The sequence below is a fragment of the Equus quagga genome, chromosome 7, assembly GCF_021613505.1.
Source record: "Equus quagga isolate Etosha38 chromosome 7, UCLA_HA_Equagga_1.0, whole genome shotgun sequence".
Classification (NCBI taxonomy): Eukaryota; Metazoa; Chordata; class Mammalia; order Perissodactyla; family Equidae; genus Equus; species Equus quagga.
Genome location: NC_060273.1, coordinates 22,529,468 through 22,551,062, shown reverse-complemented (window position 1 = coordinate 22,551,062; position 21,595 = coordinate 22,529,468). Strand labels below are relative to the sequence as shown.

The following is a 21,595-nucleotide window of genomic DNA, read 5'->3' as shown; positions in this document are numbered from 1 at the left end:
GAGGAAGGCTGACTCCATTCATTCATTAAGCAAACACCAACTAAGGCCTCTGTGGGTTTTTGTGCTGCGCTCCAGAGACATGCTGATTCAGTTCCCACATTTTATGTGGGAAGAGAGTGATTGAGGCTGTAATGGAGGAAGTCCAGAGGCACCACCTAACCTGTCCTGGTTTGTGATATGCCAGGAAATGCAGCTTGGAGAAGGAGATGGTTGTGTTTCCCAAAGCATTAAGCAGGAATTGGCGTGTGGTAAGATTTTCAGGCAGAAGGAGCAGCGAGGGAGCCTTGTTTCATAGAAAGGATAAAAGGTGGACACAGTGTGGAGTAGAGCTTAAGAGCATGGGCTTTGGAGTCAGACTGTCTGGGTTCAGATCCTGACTCACTTGCTTTATAGCACTGCAATCTTGGGCAAGTCACTTCTTGCCCCAAGTTACCTCTCTGTACCTTAGTTTCTTCATCTATAAAACCCAGGTAACAATAGCATCTACCTCGTAAGATTGGTGTAAGGATTAAATGAAATAATATAGAATGGTGCCTTGCACATTAGTGTTTAACCAACATTGGTTATTGCTATTATTCTAATACAGTACAAAATAGTATTTGAAGAGGACCAAGAGGAGACCCGGGCAAGTCTTCTGAATCAAGGAAGGTTTCCTGGAGGAGGTGGTTCAAACTGGCCTTGAAAGATGAGAAAGATTTCAGGCAGGATGGGCATGTATAGGGAATGGTCAGCAGTTCTGTTTGACTGAAACATAAAGAACTAAGTAAAAAATAAGGGAACACAGATGCAGCAGAGAGGTGGGGGCCAGTCTGAGAGGGCCACAGATCTCAGTAGAGGAGCTTGTAGGCACTGAGGAAGCGTTGAAAGTTCTTGAGGAGGAGCAGGACTGTTTGACAAGTGCTGTCAGAAAATGTCTTTGTAAAGTAGTGTGGAGCATGACCTGTGCGAGGAGAGTGGACTCCAGAGATCTGGTGGGCATCTGCTCCCAGGTGGGGTTGATCAGGTGTTGGACCAAGCTAAAAAGCAAGACTTTTTCTCGAAGTTACTCTTGTTTGCTGACCTTAGAATTGGGAAGAAAGATACTCATGACAGGCTTCTGCCATAGAATCTGCATGGTTCAGTGACTGACAATATGAGCTGTGAACAAGTAAGTCCGAGAGATTTCAAGTATGGAGAGCTGGAGCAAGGGGGCCCGAGTGCTCGGCAGGGGGCATTCAGTAGTGGGAGGGTGTGAAGGCCAAGGGGTGACCAGTACTGGAGAGGGGTGTGTCAATGAGAGGGTGGAGCTGGAGAGAGAAGGCCCCACCAGGGAGAGGGGAGCAGAACTAGGCCCAGTGTGTCAAGCACAGAGCTCCCCAGGTCAGCACAGGACGAGTGCTGTCTTCTTTCTCCTTCATCCATTCAACAAATATCTACTAAGCATTTACTGTGTACTAGGTACTATTGTATGTGCCAGGATATGGCAGGGAGAACAGGCATAGGAACTTGTTGAAGCTTACATTCAAGTAGGGGGGTGGGGACAAGCCATAGCCAGTACATAAATAAGATGAGGTACTGTAATTGCAAATAATAAGCACTACAGGGGAATTAACACTGATGATGTGCTGTAAGTGCCTGTTGCAGATGGATACTTGGGCCAGGGCTTGGTGAGGAGGAGACATTTGACCTGAGATCCAAGTGATGAGAAGGAGCCAAGGGGAAACAGGAGTCAGGTCACAGGATGTGGGAGGGGGAGAGCGCAGGGTTTCAGAGGCAAGGGGGTTGGGGATAGGGGTGGGGCTGGGGAGGGAGAAGTGGTTTCCAAGCAGAAGGAACAGCAAATGCCATGCTCTGAGGTAGACATGAATTTGGGTGAGGTGCAGGAAGGACACTGGTGGCTGGATTGAGGAACTGAGTGCAGAAGATTTACAGATGAGCTTGCGGGGGGAGGGAGCAGGTCCTAGAGCTCTTGCTTGCCCCCTTGTGATGCTGTGAAACTTGGATTTGATTCTAAATATACTGGGAAGCCACTTGGTTGTTTTTGTTTTTGTGAAAATTTATCATTAAAAAACTTTTTTTAAAGATTGACACCCAAGCTAACGTCTGTTGCCCGATCTTTTTTTTTGTTTCTTCTTCTTCTTCTTCTCCCCAAAGCCCCCCAGTGCATAGTTGTATATTCTAGTTGTAGGTCCTTCTAGTTCTGTTACGTGGGACGGTGTCTCAGCACGGCTTGATCAGCAGTGCTAGGTCCACGCCCAGGATCTGAACCAGTGAAACCCTGGACTGCTGAAGCAGAGAGTGTGAACTTAACCACTTGGCTACGGGGCCGGTCCCCATTTTCTTTCTTTTCTTTCTTTTTTTTTTTTTTTGAGGAAGATTAGCCCTGAGCTCACATGTGCTGCCAATCCTCCTCGTTTTTTTGCTGAGGAAGACTGGCCCTGAGCTAACATCCATCCGTGCCCATCTTTCTCCACATTATATGTGGGATGCCTGCCACAGCATGGCTTGCCAAGCAGTGCCATGTCTGCACCCGGGATCCAAACCGGTGAACCCTGGGCCGCCAAAGTGGAACGTGCGAACTTAACCACTGCCCCACGGGGCCGTCCCCTTAAATATTTTTAAGTGTACAGTTTAGTGGTGCTAAGTACATTCACATTGTTGTGCTACCATCACCACCATCCCTCTCCAGAACTTTTTCATTTTCCCCAACTGAAACTCTGTACCCATTAAACAATAATGTCCTATTCCCCCTTCTCCCAGCCCCTGGCAACAACCATTCTACTTTCTCTATCTATGAATTTGACTACTCATATAAACCACTGGGGGGTTTTAAGTAGAGTGTCAAGGTGATCTGATTTGCATTTTAAAAACCCTGGCTGCTCTGAGAATGGACTGCAGTGGGGCAAGTAGAGTGGAAATGGAGAGTAGAGGGTCTGGAGGTGAACCCTGGAGGATGAATGGATAGAGCCTGTCCATGGGCTGGATGTGGGTGCTGAGAGTATCAGAGGAACTCAGAACAATGGTAAGGTTTTTGGATGAGCGAGGAGGAGGATGGAGGAGCCAGTTCCTGGGGTGGCCCTGGGGGTGATGATAGGATGGACTGTGGCATTTTAGAGCTGGAAGGGAGCTCTTGGAGCTGTCTGGATCGATGTATTCAGCAGGGTTTGGGAAGCAGAGGGTGGAATAGGTTTCATTGTTGAGGGGACTCTCCAAGGGGCATGGGGAAGAACACTTGTTCTTTCCACTGGGTGTCTCATGGAAATATTGTTCCATAGAATATGCTCTGAGAAAGGCTGAGGCCCAGAGAGGGGAAGGGCCGTAAGATCACACAGTTGAGTTAGTGGCAGAGGAAGGCCTGGAACCCCAACCTCTTGAATTTTCAGTCGATGCTCTTGCTCTTTTCTCTCCACCAGGCTGCAGTGCCAGACGGATGGGAAAGGCAAAAGGCTGGAAGCCCAGAGACCAGCTAAGAGACCCCAGGCTGAAATCAGCAAGGGCCTGAGCAAAGGAGCCCACCAGTGAGAGCTGCCATGGGATACCTTTTGTGAAGCCTGTCACCTTTCCTCCAGGGCAATTTCGCATACCTCCCAAACACCTGAATGACATATTTTTCCCCCCATGACATGACCCTTAAACATAACCCTCTTATTTACTTTTCAATACTTATCACAGCCTGTCATTTTTTCTCTTTACATTTATATGACAGTGTGGAATTGTATATATGACCAGAAGCAGCTCTTCTGACCTCCTAGGTCCCTGCTTCTGGCACTACCCCACATGTCAACTGCATCTTGGTAACCTGGCCTAAAATCCCACCTCTTTCTGGTTGCTGAGATTGTGCCTTCAATAATTTGAGGCATTACTGCATTAGAGTTGTGGAGAAAGACTGCCTGGGTATGAATCCTGGCTTCACCACTTACTAGCTGTGTGGCCTGGGGCAAGGTCATCCCTCTGTGTCTGCTTCTGGATCCAGAAGAGTACCTATCTGAAGTGTTGTGAGGGTTAAATGAGTTAACAAGCCAAACTACTTAGAGTCTGGCACATAGTAAGTGATTGATCAAGGTAAGCTAATATTAATGTCTTAGTCATATCACAGAAGCAAAGGCAGCTCTTGCATAGTGGGCCACTGTTGTGTTCGGAGAGCTTGGAATTGAGAAGTACATTTAAATAGTGCATTAAAATGAGTCCTGTCTTATCTAATTTTTATACAACAATAACAATAAATTGAGAATACAGTTCGTTTTCACAAGGTCAGCGGGAGTCAGTAAATTTGAAGTGTTCGCGTTGCTTTTCTGGAAATGGCCTGGAGGAGGCAGCGCGAGACGGTGGGAGAGGCTCGTATTTAGGATTTTAGGACCAGGAGTCACTAACGGGCTGTCTGACCTTGGGTAACAACGGAACTCTAAGGCACTGAGAGGCATTCGGCCCAGTGTCCTCAGTAGAAGAGCGAATAAACGTGTGGAAAAACCATAGATAGGTACGTAGACAATCTCTGGAGGGATATTTAAGAAACTGTTAAAGGAGAAATAGGGTGGAAGCAGACTTAATTGAATATTATTTTGTACCTTGTAAATGAAAAAAAATTTTGAGAAACGAACTAGTTTGCCAAAAAAATGTTTTTTAAGCCCGGGTCACTGAGCGGGCCTTCTAGCGGGGACTGGGATGGGGACGTTAGGCCGGGGGGCCCCTAAGTCCGGGGCCTGTTTCCCCTCCCCCGTCCCTTCGCCGCCCCCCGCGCTCACGCACCCGAGCCTCACCTTTCACTGCCCAACCTGAGCGCGGACGCTGCGGCCATCTTAACTATGGGTAAGAGGCGCCCGGAACGCAGCTTGCGGAACAGCAAAAGACAACCCGAGGGGGAATAAACGAGGTCATCAACACAGACAGACATTCAGGTGTTAAATGCCTTTCTCTAAAATGGAAGGAAGCTAGCGTGCCCACCATCTTTTCTGAGGGTGCCTTTATTTTTTCGGCCCTCGGAGCACGGCAATCGCGTAAGCAGCTGTTTCCCGCATCCTAGAGTGGCCCTTGCCGAAGTTACTTCCGGTCCCCCAGACCTGGGGGAACCCGCCTCTCTGGAGGTCGAATCCTCAGCGTCCGTCCCATGAGCGGGCATGGCGGGGGTGACTCCGCCCCCAGCCCTGCTCCCGGATTCTTGCGGATGTGCCCGCGAAGGTTGGGTTAGAGCAGGAGAGAAAAAGCTGAGGGCCGTGAGCTTCGCGGACGTGGCCGTGTACTTCTCCCCAGAGGAGTGGGGGTGTCTGCGGCTCGTGCAGAGGGCCCTGTACCAGGACGTGATGCGGGAGACCTACGGCCACCTGGGCGCGCTCGGTGAGGTCCGGCCGTCCCGGATCTCTGAAAACGGAAAGAGGCAGGTGGGATTAACAGGAGCAGGCCGGACTCGCCCCGACTCCGGACCCAGGATGACTCCGTTTGCCGTGATCCCCACCAGATCAGCCTAACTGAAATTCATAACTTAGCCTCCCCGGCCAGACTCCTCTAGTGGCTCCCCAGGACTTCCTGCAAGAAGTTCAGAACCTGGATCACAACAGGAAGGCCCGTGGCACAACTAACCTCCTCCTCCTCCAGTTCAAACGAGATCTCTTCCTGCAGGCGAGCGATCCCATTTAGCTCCAGCTAAATAGAATCTTTGTTTTTTGGATATGCCTCCCCCTTAATGAGCCTTTGAGCCTTTGCTCTTAATTATTCTCTGTATATGGTATGGCTCTAATCTAACATCCTTCAATTCCCTTCTCAAATGCCACCTCCAAGAAATTCCTCCTGGAGCTCTTCTGCCGCATGCTGGAAGTCTTCTCAGAGCTACTGCTCTGTGTCTATCTCTATAGCCCTGGGCACGGGCTAACCGAAGGTCTCCATACCTGTGCCAGCAGAGCTCATACCTGGTATCTCTCTCCCTTAATGTAAATTTACAGATTAGTGTTAAGGAACCTTATCTCCAGTCACCAATGTTTCCAACACCTCGAACATCTACAACAATGCTTGGCGCATAAAAGGTGCCCAATACGTTTTCATTAAGCGAAGGCATAGGTAGCCTTAAGAAATGTTTCTTGAGTGATTAGGGTTCTTCTCCAGAATTCCCAGACCCCAAACCAGCCCTCATCTCCTGGCTGGAGCAGGAGACCCAGCTGTGGGGTGCAGATGCTCAGGATTCCTAGGAAAGTGGAAGCCAGAGAGGACAGAAAGGTGAGAAACGGGGACAATGTCCCAGTTCCAGCTAGAAGGGAAAATATTTTGTTGAGTAAGAAGCACCATCTACATGTTCCTTACTGCTGATGTTACTAATTTTTGCTGACCTGAATTAGTCACCCACTGAAGACTGGAGTCTTGACCTTCTCTTTCTCACTTAGTTGACTCTGAGGCATTCAGTGGTTCCATGATGAGGTCACACAGTATGAATCATCCATATTCTAGGTCAGTGTCAGTGTGTGAATTAAAATTTAGGATGGAGGCAGTTTACCTTTCTGTCTCCAGGTCTCTGGGCTCTGCAACAGCTGCTCCTCTGGTTGAGGGTATCTATTCTGGTTGGTTCTGAGTTGGGTGGGAATGTCCCTGACTTGTGAACTCCTCAATTGGCCGACATAGGCCGGGGTGGGTGGCCAGGGAGAGGCTTCCAGGGCCTAGTTACCCATCTGAATGCTTCTGCTGTTGTGAGGGTTGATTCTCTTACCTCAGTATGAGTACACCTTGGAAAGTTAACAAGACGAAAGGTGAATTTTGAATCTGCCATGTTTCCCAACAGCCACTGAGAAAAATGACACATTTGGAAGATGCCAGCAGAAGGAGTCTATTGGGGAGTTGTCATGAGTGCAGAGACACTGACCTGGTCTCTAAGCCTGCGGCCAGGGCTGCCTGTAGCCAGGCCTTTCCCAAGCCCCCAGTCTATGCCTGGCCTCAACACCTGGCACTCACGCAGCACCCTCATCCCTGCCCTGAGTGCATGGCGCGCTTTACCATTACCTTTAACCTGGCCCATTGTGCCCTGGAGAGGAAACCTTTGCCTGCAGCTAGTGCAGCATCTGCTTCCACCACAGCGAGCACCTCTTGTGCAACCTGCTGACTCACACAGACAAGCCATCCTACTCCTGTCCCCACTGTGGGAGGTGCTTCAGCCAGAGGCTCACCAGGGTTCCATGGGCCTCAGTCCAACCCAGGGGTGTGAACTCTGCCCCAGGTTATTCCCCAGGAGGGTCCAGTCCCCCTGTGAATTTCCAGCATTACCCAAACCTCTTCCATGCCTGTGCATGACAGGTACCACTATGAGGGCTGGGTGCTGACCAGTGACAAAATGCCATTACTCTTAATGGAAATTTTCTGTTTTCTCTTGTGTGCTTCAAGGGTCTGTGAGACTGGGAGAGCTAGCACTGGCATTGAGTCCTTGGGCAACTGCATCCTTACCCTTTCCAGACTTTTTGTCTTCTCCTTCCCTGCTTCTGCTGTGATCAACTCTTTACTTGCCCAGCTTCCCTGCCTGTAGGGAGAAGCATCCACCAGATACAAGGTGTCAGGCAGAAGCCTCAAGAAGGCCTTTGGAAGGGGACAAACAGAAAAGCTCCAGACTAGACTCCAGACTAGTTCATTTCCATGAAGTGTGTGAAATGCTGTGACTGATTTAGCTGGCCAAAGGAAAAATATCAAGTCTTCTGAGGGCAGGGTATTTACGAAGGCTTGTGGCGGCTCAGAGTAGGGAGTCCATAAATGTGTGAGAAGGAGGGAGGTTTGGAGGTGGAAACGAAGTGGCATTGATATAGAACCTGAAGTGAGTCCTCTCACCCATTGCACAGCAAGCCAATCTCTGACACCGGGGGTAGTGAAAAAAAGTAAGAATTTTATTATTGCACAGCGCTGGGCAAGGAGAGAGGACCGCTAATGCTGAAATCCCAAACTCCCCGAAAAGCTAAAAGGAAGGGTTTTTATTTGGGGTTTTAGGGAGGGGAGGGGGGAGCATATGGCCTTGCTGGTCGGAGCTTTCCCACCAGCCTGTATTTCCTTGCTGGGAGGAGATAGCGAATCTAGGTGCTTGTCCTTGGCTGTGGCTGTCTCCATGGAGGATAGTGGATTCTGGAGGCAGGAAGCCAGGGGGTGAGCAGGGGAAGAGTGTTTTCGTTTAACCCCATATATGCTGGGTTTAATGTAGGGTAACTGATATCAGGGTCGGTATCACCATTTGCTGAGATAAAGACCCCAGGAAGGGCAGGTTGGGGGAAGAAAGGGATGAGTTCAGTTTGAGCCCGGCGGGATCTGAAGTGCTTATGGGACATCCAGGCAGGGGCAAGGCTGCAGGTGGCTGTGTGATCAGAGGCTTTGGAGCCAGGCTTGAGCCCGTGGATAATAGGTGTTGTAGGGAGGCATCCTGCAGGGCATGTGGGGGAGGGTAAGCTTGCAGAAAGAGGGTCCTTCTGACCTTTCCTAGACCTTACCCTACTCTCCCCTAGCTGCCCCACGATACACTGAAATAGAAACTCCCAGAATTTCAGTCTCGAACAAGCTTCCAATCTAGTTTCTCTTTTACCCACTACTTTTCCCCTCAACATTTGGGAAAGGCTGCTGTCACCCAGTGCTAGGCGGAAGCCCAATTATAAACGGTCCGGCGACGAAAGATAACGGCCGAATTCACAAAGGCGGAGCGGGCCTGGTCAGGGCTGGTACTGCGGTGGCCGGGGCTGACCTCCGGCCGCGCCCGGTCCTTCCTCCAATCTGGGCGGGGCTGAGGCTGCGCCGCCCGGCCGGCGAGTGCGAGGACCTGCGCGGGGCAGTGCGGCCGCTCCGCCGCGGCTGCGGGGCCGCCCGCCTCTCCCGCAGTTGGGGCCGGCGCGGCCATTTTGGCTGAGGGCTCGAAGACAAAGCCTCAGGGAGACGCCGGCGGCGTCATCTGGGCACGGTTGCGTAGGAGCAAAGTTCCTGAGGCCGCATGGCCGCCATTTCTGAGGAAGGCGTCTTCAGTTCTGATTCCGTGTGCCTCAGCCACCACCTCTCCGTTTGTAGCCTCCCTCGGGGGCCCCGAGGGGCCGGTGCCCGCTCTCCCGGCGTTCTCGAGCGCGGGAGGCTCCGCTAGGGGCCGCGCTGGCCTGTCGCCGGGGCTGGCATGGCCCATGGCGCCTCCTCTGGTCCCGCTCCCCGCACGGGAACCACCCGGGCCCGAGCGCGAGGGGAGGGAGGCCGGGTCCGTGAGCTTCGCGGACGTGGCCGTGTACTTCTCCCCGGAGGAGTGGGGGTGTCTGCGGCCCGCGCAGAGGGCCCTGTACCGGGACGTGATGCGGGAGACCTACGGGCACCTGGGCGCGCTCGGTGAGGCCCTACCTGCTCGCCGGGGCCCACCTCCCCGGCACGTGGAGTGGGAGGCCTTAGGTCCGGGAAGTCGGGACCGCGTGGGGTGGCCTCCCGGCACCGTGGGATTTGCATTTTTCTCCCGCAGGATTCAGAGGCACCAAGCCAGCCCTCATCTCCTGGGTGGAGGAAGAGGCTGAACTATGGTCTCAGGATGCCCAGGATCCGGTGGGAGAGTGTCTGGCAAAAGCAGACACAGGTGAAGTATTGAGTACTCTTTGTCATGGGGACTTTCTCTGGGCCCGACCCATCCCGCTACCCTCTGCCAACTCTTTACCTGCTCATCAGTTTCTTCCCCGAGTTGCTTTCCCAGCCAAGGTTATAATGCCTGGTCCCTGCCTAGCTTCTGGATTCAGCCTAGAAAGGGGTTGTGAGTGTGACCCAGGCCCGGCACGGGTGTAGCACCCTGGCACGCTTGCCTCTCCACTCCCTGCTCCGGCGAATTTGAGCCCCTCACATCTAGTTGGTCACTAAGCTCTGCTGAGCTCCACATCATCCTTCTTGCTGTTTTTCTACGTTCCGGCTCCTCTGCCACCTCCTCTGTTTTAGTCTACTTTGTTTTTGTTATATTTTTATAGCAGCCTCCTTTCTTTGGCTCCCATTGTTTTTTCCTCCTGTTCATGTTGTCAAACTGTTGCCCTGCCCCTCTGAACTTGTCAGTGCCAGCCACATTCATGCCTCTCTTTGTGCTGTTCCTGTTACCTACAGCATCCTTCTGCACTCACTCATCCTCCATGATCCAGCTGAAATGTCGCGCCCCCCCATTTCCCCAGCCCTGAGGTAGATATTATTGTTCTTCTATTCCCTCTTTCTCTGTCTCTGCAGCGTTTCTTTCTGTCCTTTGCAGCTGAGGAAAAGGTGTCACTCCTAGCTTCCTTCCTGTACTGAGCTGAGTCCCAGAGTCAGCTGTGGGTCCAGAAGGTGGCTGTATCTAAGAGGCTTCTCTGTCACCATATGGGGTGTGGGATTCAAGGACCAGGGTAAGGCAGGGTCTGAGCTCTCCCATTATCTCCCAGCAGATTCCAGAAACAGGGGAGAAGAAGGACAAAGAGAAGAGACTGAGGCATTGGAGGAGATCCTTTCTGTGGATGCTCGGCCTCCTGGGCTGAAGGCTGTCAAAACAACTTCTGCTGGGCTCCCCAGTGGTATAGAGCAGCCATCCCGGGCACCTCGCCGAGGTCGCCCCCCACTCTGTGCCCATCCCCCTGTCCCAAGGGCAGACCAGCGTCATGGCTGCTACATGTGCGAGAAGAGTTTTGCCTGGCGCTCCACCCTAGTGGAGCATCTGTATACCCACACAGGTGAGAAGCCCTTCTGCTGCCCTGACTGTGGCAAGGGCTTTAGCCAGGCCTCTTCTCTGAGCAAGCACCGGGCGATCCACCGTGGGGAGCGGCCCCACCTCTGTCCGGACTGCGGCCGGGCTTTCACCCAGCGCTCTGCCCTCATCACCCACCTACGGGTCCACACGGGCGAGAAGCCCTACCGCTGTGCCGACTGTGGCCGCTGCTTCAGCCAGAGCTCTGCCCTCTACCAGCACCAGCGGGTCCACAGTGGCGAGACCCCTTTCCCCTGCCTGGATTGTGGCCGCGCCTTTGCCCATGCCTCAGACCTTCGGCGCCATCTCCGCACCCATACGGGTGAGAAGCCCTACCCGTGCCCAGACTGTGGACGCTGCTTCCGACAGAGCTCCGAAATGGCAGCCCATCGGCGTACCCACAGTGGTGAACGCCCCTACCCCTGTCCTCAGTGTGGCAGGTGCTTTGGCCAGAAGTCAGCCATGGCCAAGCACCAGTGGGTCCACAGGCCTGGTGCTGGGGGGCGCAGGGGCCGGGGGGCCAGTGGGTTGCCTGTGCCCCTGGCCCCTGGCCCAGGGGACCTAGACCCACCTGTGGGCTTCCAGCACTATCCAGAGATATTCCAGGAGTGTGGGTGATGGCCTCAAAGGTGACAAGGCAAAGGGTGAAGATTTAGACATTGCCTGAGGCCCAAACTGGGCTCAGGGGTCTGAACCTCTGTGGCGGCTCCAGGGAGGTCACAGAATTTCTGGCAAGAGCTGGACCTGGGGGATGAGAACCATCTCATCTTAGGCCCTCACCAGCTTGATGTGCTGACACCTTGCTCCCTACCGTCCCAGACTCTAGAAGCCCCCTTTACTGAGTTAGGGCTGAGGTAGGAACCCCCACTAGACCTCCACTGTGGGGACGTTTCTCAGAAAAGGCTGTTTCTCAGGCTCGATGTGTTAAGAGGATTGAGGTAGAGGAGAACTTTGTTTTACGCATTGTCTGTACTGTAAAAGTTGAAAACTGGTGGCCAGGTACTGAATCTGGCCTGCAGCAGACCTTTTAATTTTTTCGACCCAGCTAGCATTTTAAAATGTTATGAATTATTGGTTAAAATTTAAAAGTTGGGATATTTCACACAAAAATCCCGGTTTCTGGCCTCTCTTGAAAAATCCAAAGATTTGGCAACTCAACCTGCGCTACCATGAAACCACAGTTGGTGGGAGCTGAGGGGCAGCTGACCCCTTTGGACGGAGCAGGAGCCCCTGCTTTCCAGCTCAGCAGGCCCGCCGCTCCTTATCAGCTTCTGATCCACGTCAGTTGGCACTCATCACAGCTTGTCCGTGTCTCTGCAAAGCAGGCCCTCTCCATCTGGCCTTTTCCATTCATTTACATGACCTGTTGGGCTCCTGTAGTCATTTGAGTTCGCAGACTGGTCTACAGCATTCAAGTCTTCCTGAATCGGCTTCAGGTAGAGAGCATATATGTGAAAGGATGGCAGGAGAGAAGTAAAAGCAGGCTTTATTTTAGATCTTTGCTTGTATTGCATTTTATGGTTTATGGAGTACCATCTTGTCTGTCAACTCATTTCATCCTCATAACTGCCTGAGGAAGGAAGCATCTTGCTTGGGGAGGACAGCCCAGTCAGGAAGAGGCAGTCAGGACTGAATCTTTTGGCCCAAACCAGTGGTATTTCTGCCATAGCACAGCAGCACTCTCAGCTGACTGGCTGTTCCTATTTTTGAAGGGGAAGGCCCTGAGAGCTCTCCAGTCTCCAGTCCCCTTGAGCCTCCCTGGAAAAGTCCTATGGCTCAGGCCTTAGCCACTCTAGACCCAGCCAGGAGGGCCTCATCACCTTTTTGAACTGGAAGAGATCTTAGCTTTTCCATCCTTTTGTAGTTGGGGAACTGCAGACTGGGAAAGGCTAAGCAACCTGTCCAAGGTCACACATACTAAGATTCCAGGCTTCTTGGTTTACTGCTGTCTTTACCACACCACTCCTGAGTTCCTTGCCAGTGTCTCAACCAAGGTTCTGGAGGCATCTGCCCAATCCCTGTGATGGCACCAAGGTACTGACCTGGGCCAGGGAGAGAGCAGCACAGTGTTAGTGAAGCCCAGGTACAAGATAAGTAACAAAGGAGCCACCTAGTAGACCAAATTAAGGGAGAAACCAGCCTAAAATGAGAGTTCCAGGGCAAACAAAAGCAAAGCTTGCACCTTTACTCTCTTTAGGTACCTGCCATCGTGAACTAAGGGGGACCAGGCCAGGAACGTCTGGGGGTATTAGCCAGAGTGAACTGCACTTACCTATATTCGCAAGCTCTGCGCAGAATCTCTCCCCTATCACCTGTGACTCCATTATCCATCTACCACTGAATCCTCTGTGGTCAGAGCCCAGCTTCGTCCAGGTGATGGAAGCACCAGCCATGGGCCAACCCTTTCCTGCGTCTGGTCAGGATGACCCTTCACCTCAAGGAGTAGTAGCAGGGGCTTATGACTTCTGCTGGCCTGTTCCCACTTGCCTTATTCACCCAACTCAGCCCTGTGTCTGGCCTACCTTAGAGAGTAGGAAACCAGATTTGTCAACCTGAGAAACTTCTAAAGGAAGAGGCAGAAAATTTGGGGAAAAGACACTGTTCAGGTAATGAACTGACTTGATTCCAACTTAATCTTAAAATCTGACCCTAAACTTTACTGGAAGGATTGGCTCATCTGCCACCTTGTCACAAGGGGGATGTGGGATGAGAAGAGGCACCATGGTAGTCCGAGCTACCTTTGTACCAGCTTTTAAATCCCTAGAGAAGCCAGTGCACAACAGTCCCTAACCCTCAGTGTTACCTGGGGAAAGCCCAGCTTGCAACACCAGTTCTCAGCTCAGCCTCAAAGCCAGATCTGGACCCTGCCCTCAGCTTGCCAATTAAAGGTGCCATAATTATTGCTCTCTCTGAGTGCTTTGAAGTGTGCAAGGCTTCCCTAGGGCCCACCCAATTCCTCTGCTTTCTGCCCTTGTGACCCAGCTCTCCGCCATTTAATTTTTGAGTGTCATGAAATGCTTAAGCCTCAGCCTCACTCCATTCTTAGCTCCTCGTTTCTTGGCACAGATACTTCAACCCAAGGTAGGGTTCCCTTTTCTCTCTGCTACCACAAGTCTTTGAGGCTCAGACCTTGAAGCCATTTAAGCCAAGAAAAGGGTTTCCTAGGGCTTCATTGGTGTGCCAGGAGGAATGCTTGTCTGCACCAGACAGAATGAGCCCCATCCACATGGCCAGAGTGAGATGTCAAGGCCATCACCACATGGCCCATCCCTAGCTTGTCCAAGCCATGTAAAATAAGGGTAAGTATTGATTCGACTCCAAAGACCCCTAAAATTTTTTGGAATATTGACATGTATCTTTCTAGGAACAGGATGTGCAAAGATGTTTATGGTCCAAAGAAGCTAAAACCTGCTCTAGGCTAGTGTTTTTCAAAGTAAGGCTTTTCTACCACAGAATCACATGCAGGATCTCTTTACAATATAGCTAGCTCCCTGGGCTCTGTCTCTGGCCCATTGAATCAGAATCTCCAGGGATGGAATCTTACACTTGCTAAAGTTTGAGAACCACTGGTCTGAACAAAACATTATTTTCTAGCTGCTCTTAGCTTTGTAAGAGTAGGGGTTGGTCTCAGGGCCTGTTCCAAATGTGTCAGACCGGGGCATGACCTAACCATATGCAGAGTCCCATTTCCTTTGTTCTTCCCAAAGGGGCCTGTACCATGTCTGATCTCTTCCTGGGTACTTCAAATCTTCTGGAATATACTGGGGCATCTCTTGTAGCATCTGATCAAAAGCCTCTTAGAGGACTGGTCCTTTGCACGCAGGGAGGGAGCAATTCATGCAGGAGGCCCTCTCATGCTGATAACCTTTATGAAGACTATCTTGGGTGTGGGCCTACAGTGTGGGCCAAGTTAGCTGGACCTTGGCTGCATGCTGAATAACTCTGTCCCAGTGCTGCTGCACACCAGGGGATGATGCTGTGGACAAAGTGGCTGCCCAACTCAGAAACACACACAGAGCTCCTCCTCTCCAGGACACAGTGGTATAACAAGGTCAGTGAATTCCTGCCTTGGATTAGTTGGTGTTGGGTCAAGTTGGAACCCTAATCAGAGGCTTCCCTGTGCTTAGAGCCTCTCACGGCGGGCGGGTGGCAGGCAGAAGCTGGCTGCCATTGCATAGACAGGACTGGTGCTGGAGGACACTGCCTGGAAGTTGGCCACTCTTTTTACACTAGGCACTAGTGAGGCTGAATTTCTGTGTAGAAATGCTGGTGCCAAAGCAATTTGAAGCCTTGGCCCAACTTCTGCTACATGTGGCACTTGTGGTCTATGCTGTGCTGAGTGTGGGCAGTGGACCATGTCACAGCTGTGGTTGGAGGCCTTGCCACATACTTTGCGGGGGATGGCTGCTCTCTGAATTTTCTGGTAGGTAAGCAGGTTGGAGGCCAGAGAAAATTCTCAAGCAGGAGATTTCTGTCACTCACTTGTGTGAGTGCTTTGGGGATTACCAGGGGGTGCCCCGGGTCCAGGTCTTCCTGTAATCAGTGCACTTGTAGGGTGCTCCGCCTGTTTGGGCCCTTTAATGCTGGACCGTGTGAGCCATTCTTAGCAAAAATTTTAGGACAGACAGACATTGGGATGGGAGAGAGGCATACAGCTGGAAGCTGTTCCTCTGGAGGGCAGAAAGGTACCCCCACTTAATTTATAGGAAGATATCTGTCTGTGATTCCATTTGTAAGTTCTAATGAGATTGCTTATCGCCAGCTTTTTACCACTTGGAATTCTCCAAATTCTTGTTCTCGTCTCTTTTCAGGAGAATGGAAGATAACATCTTTCCTCCTAGCCAGTTTCTTCCCTTCAAAAGAGACTGGAAGATAACATCTTTCCTCCTAGCCAGTTTCTTCCCTTCGTTTGGCTGGGAAGGCAACAAAACAATCCATGGCTCTTGCATCACTCACACAGGAGAACCTGGCTTATGAATTGTCAAGAACTTTACCAAACTAATTTCAGCAGCAAGGTTAGAAAAGAGACAAGAATTGGATCCTTTGTCTTTCCAGGGTCACTTTTTCCTTGATTCAAAGCTGCACCAATGGCAGTGTTTTTCAGGTTTCCTTCCTCTACAAGCCTCTATCCAAGTCAGGCAGGGCTGGAGACTTTTTAGCTGCCTTAAAGGCCAGATGATTCTGCCTCTGTCCACTTCCCCTCCTGAACTCTATCACCTTCATCTGGAAGGAATTCCTATAGAATCCGTGTCTCTCCGTGAGAAAATCCAGGTACTAGAGACTAAGGCTCCCAGGGACTGAGTTAAACTCAGGCTTTGGGTTTAGGGGAAGGTGGCGGGGAGAGGGAGGGTAATAGAAAAGAAAGCAGCCTCCCCTCTGCGGGAAGATGCTCAGACTGGCCCCTTCAGCACCTGGAACCTGTAAGGAAGAAGGAAAAAAAGTGCTGGGAAAGGGAGCATGGAGGGGACCAGGGAAGGAAGGGTGTCTGTCCCCAGATGCCCTGCTTTCATTCTTCAGAAAGATAAAACATAGTGAAGAGTAAATGGGGGCGGGAAAATCTCTGAAAGCCCAGGCCCGGCTCGAGGGAAGACGCCAGGTTACTACCCTCCCACTCCTCCCGCTGGCACTTCTGGCTGGAAGAGGAGGTGGAACGGACCTGAGCACCCTCCAACCAATCAGAAAGGTGCCTGGCGTTCCCTGCCGACAATTAGTACCCAGCAGTTGGTGTTGTGGGAGGAGGCGGGACGGTGAGAGCACGAGCTCCACCGGCCAATTGCTGAGCTCCCTGGGAGGTAGGGGCGGTGCCTCTAGAAACCGGAGGCGGGGCTGTTTCCTTGGCAACGATCCTAGCCCTCCCGGCGTGGGGAAGGGTGATTAGGAGGAGCCGAGGGGAGGGGGCCAGGAGGAGTGCGGTGGGCGCGCTGGTGTTGGGGAGTGGAGTTACCGGAGGGGGTTCCCAGACTCCGGAGCCTGATGAGCCCAAGGTGGGGGTCTGTCCAGGTTCCCGAGGCCCGGCTGGAGCTGACCCCGAGGCTGGGGAGGGGAGGGGAGCTAGATACCGCCCCCGCTGGCGGCGGAAAGCGTCGCTCCTTCTCGCTGACCTTGGTCTCGCTTGTCGCCTCGCCCTTGGCCGCAGGCACTGACGGACGCTGGGCCCAGGAGACGGACAGATAGGCCCCCAGACGGACGGAAACCTAGGACCTAGGCGCACAAACTGCCCCAGCCTCTCCTGCCGGCTCCAGGGCGCCCCGTAACCCCCCACCTCAACGCCGGGGCCATCCAGCCCAGGGTTAATGCCAACGAGTTTCCACCTCCAGCCTCTCCTAGAGAGGCCGCGGCGCTAGCCAGCGGGGGAAACTGGCCGCGGACGGACACTTCCTGTGCGAGGGGAGGGGGTCGAACCGCCGTAGCCCAGACCGGGGCTGGGGGGCCGGACGGCGGGGTCTCGGGCGGGGAGCGGTACCTGGGGGCGGCTGGGTGAGTCGTGAAGCCCCTCACCTCCGAGGCCACGACGCGTGGGGGTTGTGAGGGCCCCAGGGCAAGCCGAGACCTTGTGGGTGGGGGCGGGACCGCGGGTAGGGGAGGGGCCCGGCGGGCCGGAGAGGCCCAGGGTCAAGACGTCAGGCCTTGGGGGCCGGGGCTGGACAGCCGGGTCTCCTGGGCGGCGCTGAGCGGACGGGCGGCGAGGCCCGGGTCTCAGGGCACTCAGGCCGGGTCGCAGGATCGTCCGCCATCGCCGCTGCCGCCGCACTGGGAGCCAGCGGGGATGGAAAGGGAGGCGTCGCCGTGGGGCCTCGAGCCCCAGGATGTGCAAAGTCCTGACGAAATGGGGAGCCCCCAAGGGTCCCTCCAAGGTGAGGGAGGGAGCGCCCTCCGAGGAGCGTGCCTGGGAGCGGGAGAGTGGGTTGTGGTCCGTGGGAGGGGAAGAGAGCCGGGGGCTTGGACACCTGGGACTTGGAGGAGGCGGGGGCGGGGGTTTGCTGTGGGGGAGGTGGGAATTTCAGCACCTGCCCAAGGGCCAGCGACCCTGCGGAGGAGGAGAGAGGTTTGTGGCAACTAATGGTGGGACCCAGTGACCTCCTAGACCCTACACAATCTGGGTTTTCTGTAATTCTCTAATCCTGCAGGCAACATGAGTGAGAATGAGGAAGAAGGAATTTCTCAGCAAGAAGACACTGGGGACTATGAGGTCGAAGAAATACCTTTTGGGCTTGAACCCCAGAGCCCTGGGTTTGAGCCACAAAACCCAGAGTTTGAATCCCAAAGCCCCAGGTTTGAGCCTGAAAGCCCAGGTTTTGAGTCCCACAGCCCTGGGTTTGTGCCCCCAAGCCCTGAATTTGCACCCAGAAGCTCTGAATCAGATTCTCAGAGCCCTGAGTTTGAACCCCAGAGCCCTAGGTATGAGCCCCACAGCCCTGGGTATGAATCCAAGAGCCCAGGGTATGAACCCCAAAACCCTGTATTTGAACCCCAGAATCCTGAGTTCAAAACCCAAAGCCCTGAATTTGAAGCTCAAAGTTCCAGATTCCAGGAAGGTGCAGAGATGATTCTGAATCCAGAGGAAAAGAATCCCTTGAGCATCCCCTTGGGAGTCCACCCCTTGGACTCCTTCACCCAGGGGTTTGGGGAGCAGCCCACAGGGGGTCTGCCCCTAGGGCCACCTTTTGAGATGCCCACAGGGGCCCTACTGGCTTCCCCCGATTTTGCGATGCTCCAGAATCCTCTGGGCCTGACAGGGACCCTTCGGGGTCCAGGCCGACGGGGTGGTAGGGCCAGGGGTGGGCAGGGCCCTCGACCTAACATCTGTGGCATCTGCGGGAAGAGCTTTGGGCGAGGCTCCACCCTGATCCAGCACCAGCGCATCCATACGGGTGAGAAGCCCTATAAATGTGAGGTCTGTAGCAAGGCCTTCTCCCAGAGCTCTGACCTCATCAAACACCAGCGCACCCACACGGGTGAGCGGCCCTACAAGTGTCCCCGTTGTGGCAAGGCCTTCGCTGACAGCTCTTACCTGCTTCGCCACCAGCGCACCCACTCTGGTCAGAAGCCCTATAAGTGCCCGCACTGTGGCAAGGCCTTCGGTGACAGCTCCTACCTCCTGCGGCACCAGCGCACCCACAGCCACGAGCGGCCCTACAGCTGCCCCGAGTGCGGCAAGTGCTACAGCCAGAACTCATCCCTGCGTAGTCACCAGAGGGTGCACACCGGGCAAAGGCCCTTCAGCTGTGGCATCTGTGGAAAGAGCTTCTCCCAGCGTTCGGCACTTATCCCCCATGCCCGCAGCCATGCCCGCGAGAAGCCCTTCAAGTGCCCTGAGTGTGGCAAGCGCTTTGGCCAGAGCTCTGTGCTGGCCATCCATGCCCGCACCCATCTGCCAGGCCGCACCTACAGCTGCCCTGACTGCGGCAAGACCTTCAACCGTTCCTCTACACTGATTCAGCACCAGCGTTCCCACACCGGTGAGCGGCCCTACAGATGTGCTGTGTGTGGCAAGGGCTTCTGCCGCTCTTCAACGCTGCTGCAGCATCACCGGGTCCACAGTGGGGAGCGGCCCTACAAGTGCGATGACTGTGGAAAGGCCTTCTCACAGAGCTCCGACCTCATCCGCCACCAGCGGACCCATGCAGCTGGCCGGCGCTGACCTGGGGCCCTGTCAGGGGCGGGGAGGTGCTGGGCAGAAGAGAAGAGGACAGGGAACTAGAGAAATCTTTAGAGACACTAGTGGAAAAGCTGAAGGAGAAAAAAGGAATTGACGATTCTAGGAGGAGAGGGGGCCAGGGTGGAGGAAGTTACATGCCCTGGAGACTTATGGGAAATGGGCTATGAAGAGGGGTTGGAGGGAGGCCAGACAGGCTGCAGGAGGCTCTGGGAGAGATCCAGAAAGAGGTCAGCAGAGAGCAGGCCTCAGCAGCAGTATGCCCCTTGATAGCTGCCTCGCTTGGCAAAGTGCTAGGTGGGAGTGGGGGGAGGGAGGGGGAACGTTACTTAATTAGAGTGGGGTAGCTTAGATTGGTAGCTACTGAGACCCTCATTGAGTCAGAGAGGGGTGAGGGTAGGTGGGGTGGGGAGTGGGGCCCTGGGGTGGGGCCTGGGCCTCTTGAGTGCAAACCTCAGCCTCCTTTGTTTTTCTCAGGCTTTGGAGCTCCTGAAATTGAGTTCAATAAAAACCTTCATGTGGTGAAAGAGACTTGTCCTTAAAATGTGTGCATGGACAGTGCCCTGGGCAGTAGGTCATAACTATGGACCACCAGTGAAGCCATAGGGCCTTGTCTGGGAAGTGTTGTTATATTCAGTGTTAACTGGAATTTTGTGATCTCAGAAGACGTGACTTGCTCATATCTGCCCAGGTTCACGTCCCATGCTTTGAATATTGCACAAACACAGAGGGGCCCAGTGTGGCAAGTGTGAGAAAGCCCTTAACCATTGTGGAGATCCCTCTTCCTAAACACAGAAGGTCTGTCCTTGGGCCAGAAAACAGACCCTATTCTCATTCCTAGGCATAGAGCCTGCATTCCATCTCTCCCTGGCTCCCAGCACCGAGCTGCGCTGTCTCTCTTCCCCTCCCCAGCTGGAACCTGACTCTGATCAGAACCACAGGGAGTGTCTGCAGTTCCAACCCCAGGCGTAAGGGGGTACATATAGGACCCTGTATGAAGATTGGACAACTCCAGCCTTTAAGACCCTCCCGCCAGGCTGGGCCTGATTTGCCACCAAGCTGCCTCCTTTTTAGGACCCCTGTACCTACTGGTGTTACCATTCTGCTACCATTCCACCTTTATCCTACCTTCCTTTCCCAGCTGAGCCTCAGCCCTCCTAACACTTGGCTGCTCAGGAAAGGACGGGGAATTGGTGATATCAGTGAGTCTAAGGGATTCTGGGGTGTGGCCTGCCGTGCTTAGCCAATGAGGACAGGGAATCACCCAGCTGCTGGGCATGTCTTGAGGTGAACACCTACTAAGGGCCTGAAAATGCCCTGTGACAGTTGATTCATTCTATTTCACAGCTAAGGAAAATGGAGCTCACAGAGCTAAGTGACCTGCTCAGAGTCACTCTGTGGCTAAGAGGCAAATGAAGACATTCAGACCACATCTGCTGGGCTCCACCTGCCCCTAGCAGATTCACCACACAGGTAGGTGGGGAGTCATCAGTCTACAAGGTCTCTTGGGCCTCAGAATCCTGACATCACCCCCAGCGCCATGCCCCTCCTCAGGGCATTATAGCTTGACAAGAGCAATTAGCTTCTCTAAGCACGTTTCACTCCAGCCTCTCATGATGGGCAAGCTCTGGAAGGGCCTAAGAGATCATGTAGCTCAATATGGTTTGATTGCAATGGTTCTCAAAGTTTTAATTATTTTTGGAAAATAATTGTTTTCCAAGTGAAAACATTTTTCAAGTGAAATCTCACAGTCTTTAAAGACCTTTGTGAACTTTATGCACATTTTTGTACAGACACCTTACCACACGTAATTTCAAAGACTAAGTGCTCCAACTCCCACATTTAATATAACTCATGTATGTAACTATGTATGTTGAATAGAACTGCATTTGAGTACCCGACATGATATTACATTTGCAGACATTTACTGCAATATTTATCTCAATTATACAATTTCATTTTTATATTATAAAGTTGATTTCTTTTTCAGCTCCCAAATATGTTCATAGACCCTTGGAAGCTGGGAGACCCTGAGCACAGTGCCTTTAGTGTTTAATTGATAAAGTAGTCTGTATGCACAGAACCTTAGTATATAACCTCAGACCCAACCACCCCTCTCTTCCATGACAGCTCCCGAGGTACCTTCAGACCCCAGGTGGAACAGATCAAACCCAGAAAGGGCACCTGTCTTCCCCAACATCGTGGTCTCTTAACTTCTGGTCCAGCATGCTGCTTTTACCACATCATCCTGCCCAACTAAACAACCCATCTCTATCCACCACCATTATCAAGCACTGAAG

General features: G+C 53.0%; 1 protein-coding gene across 1 annotated transcript; it reads left to right on the top strand.

Annotated features, from left to right (window-relative positions):
• The first annotated feature begins 8,635 nt into the window (after nt 1-8,635).
• On the top strand, nt 8,636-19,699 carry LOC124242006 (zinc finger protein 768). Its single transcript, XM_046666450.1, has 5 exons — nt 8,636-9,285; nt 9,413-9,523; nt 10,344-11,249; nt 17,122-17,493; nt 17,767-19,699. Exons 1-5 carry the CDS (start codon nt 9,090-9,092, stop codon nt 19,278-19,280), a joined length of 3,099 nt encoding a protein of 1,032 aa, XP_046522406.1. The 5' UTR covers nt 8,636-9,089; the 3' UTR covers nt 19,281-19,699.
• The last annotated feature ends 1,896 nt before the right edge of the window (nt 19,700-21,595 follow it).